This window comes from Mercenaria mercenaria, chromosome 15, assembly GCF_021730395.1.
Source record: "Mercenaria mercenaria strain notata chromosome 15, MADL_Memer_1, whole genome shotgun sequence".
Classification (NCBI taxonomy): Eukaryota; Metazoa; Mollusca; class Bivalvia; order Venerida; family Veneridae; genus Mercenaria; species Mercenaria mercenaria.
The window spans coordinates 39,670,595-39,685,000 of NC_069375.1; the positions used below are offsets into that span (position 1 = coordinate 39,670,595).

The 14,406-nt window shown below is 34.1% G+C and overlaps 1 protein-coding gene across 4 annotated transcripts in view; it reads right to left on the minus strand.

Annotated features, from left to right (window-relative positions):
* LOC123551772 (L-amino-acid oxidase-like) overlaps positions 1–6,693 on the minus strand; it is a 30,013-nt gene extending 23,320 nt beyond the window's left edge. Inside the window, exon 1 of one of the 4 annotated variants that reach the window (XM_053525063.1) lies at positions 6,348–6,693. In XM_053525063.1, coding sequence (XP_053381038.1) covers positions 6,348–6,401 — 54 coding nt within the window. In that variant the 5' untranslated portion in view covers positions 6,402–6,693. Of the gene's footprint in view, positions 1–2,573; positions 2,708–6,347 lie in introns of those variants that run through there. The other 3 variants (XM_053525065.1, XM_045340960.2, XM_053525064.1) reach the window with 3 other exon arrangements.
* Between the last annotated feature and the right edge of the window lie 7,713 nt (positions 6,694–14,406).

The window sequence follows — 14,406 nt, forward strand, 5'->3', positions numbered from 1 at the left end:
GACTAATCGGTTCCCGGATGATAACTTAAGAACACTTGGGCTTAGGATCATGAAAGTTTGTAATGAGGTTGATCATAACCAGGAGATGAGTCCTATTGATTTTGAGATCAGTAGGTCAAAGGTCAAGGTCACAGTGACCCGGAACAGTTAAACGGTTTCCGGATGATAACCAAAGAAAGCTTGGGCCTAGGATCATGAAACTTGATAGGGAGGTTGACCATGACCAGCAAATTACCCCTATTGATTTTGAGTTTAGTAGGTCAAAGCTCAATGTCACAGTGACCCGGAACATTTAAACAGTTTCTGGACGATAACCTGTAAACGCTTGGGCCTAGGATCAGGAAACTTGATAGGGATGTTTACCATGAAAGTGACTTCTATTGATTTTTAGGTCAGTAGATCAAAGGGCAAGGTCACATTGAGCATGAACGGGTCTACGGTTTCCAGATGATAACTCAAGAATGCTTGAGCCTAGGATCATGAAAGTTGACAGGGAGGCCAGCAAATAACCCCTATTAATTTTGAGGTATGTACATGTAGGTCAAAAGTCAAGGTCACAGTGACCCAGAATAGTTAAACGGTTTCTGGACGATAACTTGAGAACGCTTGGGCCTAGGATCACGAAACTTGATAAGGAGATTGATCGTGACCAGCAGATGACTCCTATTGATTTTGAGATTAGTAGGTCAAGGTCAAGGTCACAATGACCCGGAACAGTTGAACGGTTTCCGGATGATAACTTCAGAACGCTTGGGCCTAGGATCACGAAACTCGATAGGGAGGTTGATCATGACTAGCAGATAACTCTTATTGATTTTGAGGTCAGTAGGTCAAAGGTCAAGGTCATATCAACCCAGAACAGTAGAACATTTTTGCCAAATAACTAGAAAATGCTTTGGACTAAGATCACATTTGATACGAAGGTCACTTATGACTGGTAAATGACTCATAATTATTGATTTGAGGTCAGAACGTCAAATGTCCAGTGTAAAATGACCAAATAATTTCTAATCCTTGTGCAGTTACTGAATGCATCAAGGGGGGCATTTCGTGTTCTACGAGCTCTTGTTCAATATTTCAGTCCGTCTGTCTGTCCATCTCTATACCTGTCAATGTCCTAACACATATACCAGATTCATGCCTTCCGCACCGCTATTTCGGATTTGTTTAAATTTGCTTAAGTATCATTTCATTTGACAGTACAGAAATATCAAACAGTTTTTTTTCTCAGGGTCAAGAACAGGTTTAAACCTTCAGATCAAGGTCAGATGTGATTAAAGGCCAATAAATTATATAAACATGATTATTAGCCATACGCTTGTCATCATTACAAAAGCTTTAAGATGTTCCCGTAATGTAAGCTTATCGTTTGCAGGAGATTTAACCATTAAATAAAACAATTATATACACTTGACGTTTCAAATTCAAGTTCATCAGGAGTCAAAGGCAAAAAATAATCTTGTACTATCCGCAAACGCAAAGTCAAAAATGTCTTGTTATAAAAGAAGATGTCAAAACCTTTATCGATCTACATGCTTACTATGTAATCGCGTTGTTACGTTTTAAATATGATTTTACAGTTGCTTAGACCTTTGTTGTTTCTACGTCGGAGGTCATGTCACCAATTTTTAAAAAATGACACATTATATACAATTTCTATAGCAACTATTTTAATATTCTGTAAACTTTGTAGATGAACACAATGTTAGTGTTTCTTTTTGTCAACAGAATAAAGGTCAATGTCATCTGAGAAGAATTGCATTTTGACATTCTTTTTCCTTTTCACAAGTATCTAACCAATTCTTGTTTTTATATATAGAATGCGGTATCCTTTGTTCAGTTCTCGTGGTATTATTTTACTTTGATTTCATAACGCCAATTGTATATGCCACATTTGAAAATGAGACATATTTTGTCTGTCCGCCTCAAAGCGTGACTCCACCTTTTGTCTCCAAACATACATATATTGAGCTAAATTTAAAAACAAGTGTTAATGAGAATCTACAAAACAAGTTGTCAGGTGGCTCTTGCATTTATTCACATTTTCATGTTCTTCACATTTTATCGTCACTTATAAAAAACATGATTAATACATGCGAAAAACATTGCCTCGAAAATGTCAACTGATGTGTACTTATTATTTAAAACTTGGCATTGTCTTTCCGTATTCAGCCCGTTAAAACAAATTTCATTTCGTCGATGATAACAACTCGTCTTCAAATATTTTGCGTGATGTTTTAATTCTTATATTCGTAATACCTTCAGCATGTCGTCAGGTGTAAAGGCTGTCGTTAGTGTACCTATGGTGGCTAATTAGGATGTTTCGTGATGTTTGATAGAACGGTTATTATCTCTATTACTTTTCAAGGGACAGCTGTAAGTACTCGAAAAGCCGTCAATTTCTGTAATAATATCCCTGATGCGAAACCAAGGTGCGGGGAACACCTTAAAATCAGGATTAAGCCTAATTTCCGGAAAAAGTCTTAATTCTGCATTAAATGTGAAAATGACATACCATGTTTTTCTTAAAATGGTGTTCATAAAACATTTTGATAAGAAAATACCAGCTTTACCTCGGTTGAAGCAATTTTCACGAAATGCTAGTTTTTCTTTATAGGTTAGAATGTACTGAATGTCTCCGCTACTATTTTCAATGTAAATATAACAATGCATAGCATCTTCTTGTCAGCATTTCCAGCCTTTCACTTCTTGCCTTGAAGGTTTGTCTATAGACAATCACTAAATAACAAAAAATATTGGGTTTTCCATAATGCAGTGAAACCATGGTCACGTGACTGAGATACATGATAAAAACGATAATATTACGTAGGAAGACATCAGCCGGTACCTACATGCACTTCCCAGCAGGTTCTACACAAACTTGGAAGAATATAACGTTACGTAGTTTTAAATCATCCACAGACATTCTTCTTTACAATAAAGTATCAATACAGCTTATATCTGGCATGAAAATGACCTTTACTAGGCGGAAAAATAGCCCTATATACTGATATGTATTACTTTCGGGGTGACCATAGATGCATAATCGGCGAATTACTACCTTCGTTCCTTATTTGAATACTTTCTCACGAACTTTTGAGTAGTGAATAGTTTCGTTGTAACAAAGTCGTCAAGCTCGCTTGAACGCTTTGCCTTATTTCATATTCATCTTATCGGCTATCATCTGCATGTTTTTTAAAAAGTTTTTTCAATATTTACAAATGAGTACGTGCATATTAGCAATGAATACAATTTGTCATGGTCCAGTGGTGTTTTCAATAACCTTCAGAACATTGTATGAGAACAATGCAATGCAATTGTCAACTAAAAACTTTCAGAAAAGTGTTCTTATATGTACATTGACATTTTATCCACATTTTTTTTCAGTTCTAGTTGGCACTGCTTCAACCTTTATTCTTTACATGCATTTTTACAAAATAGGTCAATGTTTACATGTGTTACATGCAGAATTGCTTAAATCAATAAAGTTCGACACGCTCCAGCAATTTTGCAATAAACACCAAACATATACACTTATTGCGTCTGCATTTAAAAGACAAATATTTGTACAAAATATTTTAAGAATTGAACAAAAAATAAGAAGTTATGACCAGTACAATGAAAATCTCCACTAGTATAGTTTCATCGAAATCGGCCTATATTTTGTTAAATACTTCATGCAGCGATGGGTTCTGCATCAGAATTGTAATATTATGATACAAAACGCAAGAATCATACAAAACAAAAACTCTTCTACAAAGTGCACAATCTTTTGGCTTATAACCTACACTATATAGACCAAAAATTAAATAAGTTTAAATTCAACGTTGTTGATAAATTCGGGATTTGAAACACAGAATAGCTTGGGTAAGAGGATTATTTCTTTTTATTTTTTACATGTTAAAAGACGTTTGGAGACATTTATTCAATTCGACGTGAATGGCTGCTGAGATATATTTATTTCATTATAACTACAAAAGCACCAGTGCATCAATGAACGGAACGTTGATTTCTTCAATGGATATTAACATTCTTTCTCTTGCTGGATGAATATCAAGCCTTTTATCTATTCAAGTTTATGAAATAGTATCTGTTTTCGCTAAAACATGTTTGTACAGAAAGAAAAATGTGTGTATCTTCGTAAACAGCACTGAGAACACCCCGTTCCACGAGATTGGTCGCGCGATCTGACGTCATTCTCACAAAAACAAAAAAGACATTGCGTTGTTCGAAAAAATCTTTCCAAATTGGACATAAAAATTCAAAAAGAACATTAAATTATAGTGGGTAACTCTAATTTTTCTGAAAGTTAAAATCAAAATTGAGTCAACATGACAACATAATATTTTCCAGGATTTAAGGATATTTCAAATAAAAATCGAGGACTGTATTTAGTTGGAAGGTCAAATACAATTTTGTTAAAATATAAGTATAAAGACTGAATGCTATTTTGGTGTGTTTAAATGGGAATAAACCATAATGGGACTTCTTGCAAATCATCCAAAAATCGCTAGCACAAAAATAGCATTTATTTAAGACATTCTTTCTGTGTCGATTCAATTTTTATATTTACCGTCAGAAAAAAAAGCCGTTACTATAATGTAATTTTCTTTTTGAATTTTTGTTGTCGAATTCTGAATCATTTTTCGAACGACGCCATTTTGTTCATTTTTTTTGTGAATAACACCAGACTGAGCTTGCAATTTCAAGGAAGGGGCCACCGTTGAAATTATTGCACCAAAATTGTTTATACGAACATGAACGACTTTTTTTCTCTGTGTACAAAACATATAGTGAATATAAATATTTCTAAATTCAAAGTATTGAACATACCATATTTATTTATTAAACTCCATAGATAAGCAACACTTTAAACCATGATTTAGCTCGGCTGATTGGTTGTCTGTTAAACTATGGGTTTAAGTGACTTTAAACCGTAGTTTAAGACTTAAAATCACGGTTTAAACATTATTGTGCATACGGCACTTGAAACTATGGGTTTAAGAGGCGTTAAACCCTAGGTTTAACAGTTAAACCTATAGTTTAAGGCATTAATGTGATTGCACGCAAAAAGGTTTTATTTAAGAAATAATGTATAGAAAACCCGTGTTTTAACGTTATTAATACACGGAAAGAGGTTATACGTCCGCGGAATAATTTTACGAGGGCGTAGTCCGCGTGAATTATTCTGGCGACGTATAACCGATTTTGAGTGTATTAATTTAGGTAAAACACGATTTCGCTATACTATACATTATGCCCTTAATCTAAAACAGTAGATAAAATATAGTAGCGCTCTTTCTTGGTCGCAACAAAAACATTGACGTCATCGCAAGTTAACGTGACGTCATTTTAGCTTAAGAAACAAGCATATTAGAATATCTCTTACATGTTCTTGAAATATTCAATATATAATTTATGGCGATACAGCTATGCATATGATAAATATCAGGCCTTGCCTGCAAATGTTTGTCTTATAATAAACAAATGCAGGTACAACCGCTTCTTATAAAATGAAAACGATTAGAGTGCTCTATTGTCTAATTATTACAAGCATTATTATCGTGTTTATCGTGAAAGTATCGTTTTTGGTAGTGTTATAACTTGTTTGTGATTTATATGATAAAGTCTATGAAAGGATCCTTTGGAAGCGAAGAACGCAGCTAAACAAAGTGTTAGCAGACTCGGATTGCCAGAGTCTGCTCATGAAAAGTAATGAAATGTGAAACACCCTTCACACCCTCTAGGTTCGAGATTGTTAAACAAAGTGTTAGCAGACTCGGATTGCCAGAGTCTGCTCATGAAAAGTAATGAAATGTGAAACACCCTTCACACCCTCTAGGTTCGAGATTGATAAACAAAGTGTTAGCAGACTCGGATTGCCAGAGTCTGCTCATGAAAAGTAATGAAATGTGAAACACCCTTCACACCCTCTAGGTTCGAGATTGTTAAACAAAGTGTTAGCAGACTCGGATTGCCAGAGTCTGCTCATGAAAAGTAATGAAATGTGAAACACCCTTCACACCCTCTAGGTTCGAGATTGTTAAACAAAGTGTTAGCAGACCCGGATTGCCAGAGTCTGCTCATGAAAAGTAATGAAATGTGAAACACCCTTCACACCCTCTAGGTTCGAGATTGTTAAACAAAGTGTGGCGGACTCGGATTGCCAGAGTCTGCTCATGAAAAGTAATGAAATGTGAAACACCCTTCACACTCTCTAGGTTAAACATAAGCGAAATTCTTTTACAGTAAAAATGAATGTTCTCCATGATCCTAAAGAACCAGAAAATATAACAACACTGAATACCATTGTTTTTGCTCTTCGTGTACTAAGAATATGTACTTACCCCCGTCACAGTGTCAGTCTCAAGTAGATCAGAGGCGTCAAACTTGTATTCCATCGATGTAGTTTTACTCGTTGGTACCTTGAATCAGTCACAATATATACGTTTTTGTTTTATTCACATGAACACAGTGCCGCAGACCTGTTTACTGTATCTCTATGATGCATTCAAACTTTATAGTATACAAAAATAAGGATCTTCTGCAATGAATAAACGTTAGCTTTCCTTTTGATCAATTAACCTGTAGAACGAATGTTTTAAAGCATAACTTTACGTACAGTGTATATATACTAATTGATCTTCAATACCAACAAATTTCATCTTTGATAGTTACACCCGAGTAATTCATGCAAGTGTTGACGAGTGTAAATATGTATATTTGGTATAACACATTTTACGATAAAATAAAACAGATAGTAAATTTCTGTCTAGGCTTACCTGACTCATGTCAGGTTCATGTAATTAGTTTACGTCTTCATGAAGCCTTTCACTAGGTCGCATAAGTCTTCATGATGCATTTCTTTAGATAGCAAAAGTCTTAATGATGTTTTACGCTGGGTAGCATAAGTCTATTTGACGCATTTCATTGGATAGCATAAGTCTTCAATATGCCTTTCGCCGGGTAGCATAAATCTTTATGATGGAATTCACTGGATAGCAAATGTCTTAATGATGCATTTCACTGGGTAACACAAGTCTTCATGATGCATTTCACTGGATAACTTAAGTCTTCACGATGTACTTAGTATTCACTAGGTAGTATAAGCTCTTCAAGAAGCATTTCGCTGGGTAACATAAGTCTTCATGACGCATTTCTCTGAGTAGTACTAGTCTTCATGATGCATTTCACTGGATGGCTAAAGTTTTCATGACAATTATACTAGGTAGCATAAGTCTTCATAATGTCTTTCACTGAGTAGCATAAGTCTTCATGATGAACTTCACTGAGCAGCATAAACCTTCAGAAAGTCTTTCAATGGGTAGTATAAGTCTTCATGATGCCTATCACCGAGAAGCTTAAGTCGTTATGAGGAATTTCACTGGGTAGATTTAGTCTTCATGATGTCTGTCAGTGAATAGCAGTAGTTTTTATGATGTCTTTCACTGGTTAGCATAAGACCACATGATGCCTTTCACTGGGCAGCATAAGTCCTTGTGATGTATTTCACTATGTAACGCGAGACCTAATGATGCCTTTCACTGGCTGGCATATAAGTCTTCGTGATGTATTCTACTGGCTAGCATAAGTTTTCATGATGCCTTTCACTAGGTAGCATAAGTCTTCGTAATGTCCTTCACTGCGTAGCATAAGTACTCATAAAGTTTTTCAATGGGTAGCATAAGTCTTCATGATGCCTTTCACTGGGTAGCATAGGTCTTCACAATACCTTTCATTGATTAGCATAAGTCTTCGTGAAGCCTATCACAGGGTAGCATAAGTCTTTGTGATGCCTTCCACTCAGTAGCATAAGCCTTTATGATGCAACATAAGTCTTAACGATGCCTGTCACTGGGTAGCACAAGCCTTCATGATGCAAAATAAGTTATCACGCAGCCTTTCACTGGGTAGCATAATTCTTCGTGAAGCCTTTCACTGAGTAGCATAAGTCTTGATGACGCAACATAAGGCTTCACGATGCCTTGCACTGGTAGTACAAGTCTTCGTGAAGCCTTTCACTGGGTAGCTTGAGTCTTCATGATGCAACATGAGTCTTCACGATGCCTTTCACTGGGTAGCAATACGTCTACATGAAGTCTTTCACTGTGTAACCTATGTCTCCTTGAAGTTTTCCACTGAGTAGCATAAGTCTGCATGGTCCCTTTTACAGGGTAGTATAAGTCTTCCTAGGTTTTACATGGTTATCTTATAAAGTTATACGTTACAGACCTATAAAAACAAATGTTCGGCAAAGGTCGATTTTGTCTTGTTAATTTGAGAGGCTCTAAACTGTATCTGATCTAGTGATTGGCCAAAAACGTACGTGTGGGTATCATTATTTTCTATCTCAAAGATAAGTAAGCCATCAGAACATTTATAAAACATGAAGATAGTTACAGTGAGAAGAACTATAAACAGTATAGCTCTATGTAAATGTATTTATAGGTATGTTACATATTTGATTTTGAATCAAAGGTAAGATATGATCCTTTAGGAATTACATTATGTGTTTTTCTTTTAATTAAAGTACGTTAACTTTATACAATAAAGTGAAGATGGCATTTCTCACTGTTTACCTTTTCGATGTAATTGTAATGTTAATGTTCCAAATCACTCAAAATTTCACATGAATCTTCATAGTCATTTCATACGAGTATACTGGTTGGGAACAAGTATCCGGACAGGACCAGTTTCCGGACACATGTAATAACCGCTTTATTTCGGCATTATTCACGTAATTGTTTCATCTAGATCATTTGGATGTTTGTTCTTCATGTCTACAGTATGTTCAAAAATGCCAGTATAAAGCATGCAAACAAATACAAATTGAAAATCAGACATAAACAAAACAAGATATTAACTGGTCAGTTTGGGATATATGGTAAAATGGGCTTTATCAGACATTTAAAGCAATCAGTCATGGTCGAATTGCATGATTCTACAATGTCCTGTATATACACGTTCGATAACAACCGTGTGTAGTCCCCAGTCTTGTAGGTGTGAGTAAGACGTTTGTACTTTATTCTGTATGTAATTAGCAGTCAATTCAGCTACTTTCCCACAGATGTAATATGACTGGCAGGACGTTCTACTTGACGTGACAGCTACATTCTTTGTGGACATATAGTAGTTTGTCGAATGTAGTGTAAAGAATACCACTTTACGCGTTGCAATTGTGTTATAGCCTAGGTAAGCTTTCGATTCAAAAGGCATTTGGTGACAACACTGTCCGCTGCTTTTATCTAGATTCAGTTGTAGTCGGGCATCATCTATCTTGTCCGGAACCTTTGAAATTAATTGGAGATGATATAGAATGAAAACAATTTGCTACTCCAGTATTCCCCCATTTCTTCTCACAGAACCCTTATTTCCTCTGTGTTGAGTCAAGTGAGAAGAGAGAGGAGCTACAGTTGTCATTTTCCATACACCAGAAACTACCTAATAAGATAATATACCAGTTGGCCAAGAAAGATAACTATTTGAAATTTACAAACTTTTGTTAAAGGAATTATTCTCCACTTTTAAGCAAAATACGATCTTTCTACAAATAACATAGTTCATCACACGGTAATGTGTTCAAAGTGCTTAAAACAATTCAATTTCCATCTCCCCATCCCCGATCTTAAATATATTAGGAGGCCATACATTTTCCACTTATACAAGATCTATATATTATTGACCATCCAAGCCCACAGAATGCGAAAATGAAAATTCTTGTGCATTCTTATAACCGTGTTAACTTGATTTCGACTTATGTTGTATTTTGAAACTGTCTGATTTTTTCATATCACCTTCTGTGCAATATGCTATAATTAGATATGCAAAACTGAAAAACTCTTTGACTTTCCTATCTGTATAACGTAAGCTACCTTCCCTTACATAAATCTTAATTTTGCTTAAATCATTGCTCTTCAGAATATCAAGACATGTATAGAAAGCATTTTCGAGAGGTAACTGTGTTTGCAAAAAATAATTTACCTTTTATTTAGTTTAATCATATTTTATTGTATATATATACATATTCAATACACACACATGCAACAAGCATACATAAATACATCAATGTAAATATACAAAAGGGTTGGGCCAGAAGTTATAACAACATTATCGGGGGCCCTCCCCTGACAAAGCAGACTATATGTTATTTAAAAATACTGTCGTTATGTGATATATGTGAACAATCGCTTATCAAATCAAGAATAGAAAAAAAAGAAAATATAGAATCGTACTGAAAAAACAGCAACAAAAAAAATTATATATTAAAGAAAAGCGAAAAAAAAATATTAAAAAAATACAATTGCCGCAGATCCAATATAAATACCACCTCCCCTGTCCAATGCATTTCATGTATGTAATATTTTAGCAGTGGTCCATTCTATCTTGATGTACATCATTAAAATACAGAAAACTAAACAGTAAAAATAGTACAATAATTATCAAAATCTCTTAGTTTCCTTTATGAAATGATGTACATGATGAAATAAGAGCCTATTTTGAGCATCGTTCAGGATATCAATATCAAATAGTAATTTATTCGTGCTAAGAGGGTTGAACTGACGCGTATTTATAAAAAGATTTCTCCTTTGATTGCTGTATTTTGGACATTGAAATAGAAAGTGTTCGGCATCTTCTACTAAAGCGCCACAGTCACATGCAGGATTTGGGATAAGGTGATTGTTATACAAATCTGAATTAAGGTTGCTACAATTGTTTCTAATGCATGCTTGATGTACTGATGGTGAGCGATCGCCACTTGTAAAATATGATTGAACAATTGGTGGTTTGTATATATCCTTGAGTTTTCTTTTGAAACTTGCTAATGAGTCTGATTCTCTAATATCTAAAGGTAATTCATTCCAAAGTTTTATTGCTGAAGGGGTGACTGACTTAGAATATATTTCTGTTCTTCTCGCCATTGATACATAATTGACATTATTTCTCAACCAGTATTGATTTTCATATGCATTTTCGACTAAAGGGGGGGGGGGGGAAACTGTGATAAGTACGATGGCAATAAATGATGTTTTACTTTGTATACTAATATTAATTTCTGAATCTTTCTTCTGTCCGCTAGAGATACCCATCCGATTTCTTTTAATAGTTTTTGAATAGATACTGATCTTGTTAAATCCGTTACAACTCTTGCAGCTTCGTATTGTATTTTTTCTAATATTTCTTTCTCATAATTAGTACAATTATCCCATAACAAAGAGGCATATTCCAGACGTGGACGTAAATAAGATATATATATTTGATTGAGTGTTTTTCGTTGAATTTGAAATTTCAACATTTTCATTGACCCTAAAATTATCGAGGCAGATGAGACTATAGTGGCGATATGTTCATGCCATGACCCGTCCTGACTAAAAGTAACACCGAAATGTGTATGATGTTCAACAAGTGTTAGATGTACATTATCAAAATATAAGTTTGGACGGTTTCTATTGCAATAGGAAAAAAACATAACTTCTGATTTAGAAGGGTTAAAATTTACTAACCATTGATTGGACCATAACTTAATTTTGTGGAGGTCAGGATTAAGAGTTTCTTCCATCGAATCTATGTTACTTGTTGATACGGTTAGAGAACTATCATCTTCAAAAAGTCTAGTAATACTTAAAAGTGAATCAGCTATATCATTTACATAGATAAGAAATAAAAGAGGTCCAAGGACTGAGCCTTGAGGAACCCCACCATGTAGACATTGTGACTCTGAAACAAGAAGTTCCGACGAAAACGTTTTGAGTTCTATTCATCCTATAATTTTCTAAGCAGTCTAACTAATTTCCAGTGATTCCATATTGTCGTATTTTAAAAATTAGCCCTTTATGCCTAACTCTATCAAAAGCTTTGGATATATCACAAAAAACAATACATGTGGATTCTTTATTGTCTAAAGCTTTGCATATTTGATTATAGATGTTAATCAGTTGATAAATAGTAGATTGTCCTGGTAAGAAGCCTGGTTGATTTTGGAATATTAGTGAATTGTCATGTAGATAGTTAAACATATGTTTAAAGATAATACGTACCATAACTTTTCCAACACAACTAATAAGAGAATTTGGTATGTAATTCGACGGTTCATCTTTGTTGGCCTTTTTAAAAAGAAGCATAATATGCGCTAATTTCCAACTAGACGGATATATTTTTTCGGACATTGAACGATTATAAAGTAGACAAAGAGGTTTGCATAATGTTTTAGAAGTTTCTTTTAACATTTTATGACTCATTTCGTCAGGACTGGAAGCTTTGTTAACAACTAAATTTATTAAAATGTCTGTAATTTCTTGTTCCTGTGTTATAAAATATTCAAGACTTGTCGGTGTTCTTAGTGAGAAGATAGGAAGTTCAGTATTTGTATCATCAACATTTGAAATAGACACGAATAAATCGTTAAGAGTATTTGCTTTATCAATATCGGACAGTGAATAGCTATTATTTTGGATCTTTAGTGGTGGTATACTCTCATTATTCGAAGAGTTATCCTTAACAAGCATTTTAACTGTATGCCAGTATTTACGCGGATTCGAAGTATTTGAGTCATTTAATGAAAATTCCAGATTATTATAGAAAACTTCTTTTGCGTGTTTTTTTCATGTTATTTACGAGATTTTTTAGTTGTTTATATAAATGCCAGTCTTATGTTTTGTTAGAATTCAGTGCTTTATGAAATTGCCTATCTCTTTGTTGCAAAGTTCTGCGAATTTCATAATTGAACCAGGGTTTGTCTTTTTGTCGAATCAACGCCATATACGTAGGGATACATTGTTTTGCGAGATCTAGAAATTTAGCAGTAAAGAAATCACAAGCATTATCTACACTTCCGTTATTTATATCGGACCAATCTGTATTTTGAATTAAGTCATTTAATTTAATAAAATCAGCTTTCTTATAGTTCCAAACTCTTCTTTTAAACGGTTTGTTAGAATCAAAATCTATTTTAAGGAATATATATGTTCCAAAATGGTCACTAACTTCTTTCGGCGTTTCCAATATCCCTGAATCAAAAACATGAATATTATTTGTAACAGCAATAGGATCAAGTAATGTTCTGGAGTTAGATTTAATTCGAGTGGGTGAATTTATAATTGGTTAAATTGTTTAATAGCATTGTCACGAAACTTGTGGTTTGATATGTTAAGCTGGTCTTCATTTATATCGCCTACCATTATTAAGTTCTGTTTTGATTCTAAAGCTATTTCTAAACATCTATTCAGTTTGTCCTAAAATTCGACCGTGTAATGAGGTGGTCTATAAATTGTACATAAAAGATATGAATGTTTTTTATCTTTAATTTCTACCCAAAGTGATTCGGGAAGTATATTTTCTAGTTTAATTAGTCTTGTAGGTCTTAAAAAGGCGGAAATATAAACTTGAAAAGCCCCAGAATGACATGTAATATCCTTTCTGAACATGTAATCAAAGCCCGGTAGTTGTATTGTACTATCTTGAATATTTGCATCCAACTTGGTTTCTGTAAAACACAAAATATCCACATACCTTTTATAACAAATATGTTGAGTGGCGGTACTCAATTTTATAGACAATATAGACCTTTATATATAAATACGTTTCTAAAAAGTTTGTCTTACATATTTATGTATGTATTTCGGGTAACAAAAATGATATATTTTAACATATTTGTTGTTTTACTTAAAATAATTGATAGGGCTATCTTAAGTTTTAATACGTTTTGGCTAAGGCAATTTACATCGATGTTAGCCTATAGATGATTTTCCAAATATATCTGGTAACGTAACAATAATGCTGGTAATACGACCGGTTTTTTATTCAGATTTCCACGGGCAAACCTGAACCTGTTCTTGGTCTTCATCAGTGCTTAAAACACCAGACACCTGGTAATGTACTCAGTTTTATACTTAACATAAGGAATTATCATAACTGAACGTTGAAATATTTGCATAGAAGTTGCAAAAATGAAATATTTACGATATATCGGATGAGAACCATTAATATTTTTTTTTAATTTTCTGGAGTATTGTTAAAACTATCAGCGTGTGCTGTTCTGATTCTAATGCTTCGTTATAGAAATAAGCTTCCAGAGGAGTCATGAAGTAAAATGCTTAACCCAGCACATTGTACATAAAAACAACTTGTAAACATACAAATATCACAATCTTGCAATTCTAAATTATTGATCTCCTACCTGGCTATACATTACTAGATAAAATCAATTAATTTTAGAGTCGCTTAAGTCAGTAATAGGGGCGTTAGTGATGTTGTACATATTTCTTTTCAAAGACAGACTCAGTTAGACCTAGAATGTTTCCATTTGACCTGACTGTCTTCTATATTTCCAAAAATTACCACATTTACAGACTTCAGAGTTCTCTATCGTCACATGGTTATGAGCGTTGATTTCGATTCTTTTCCCTCTCG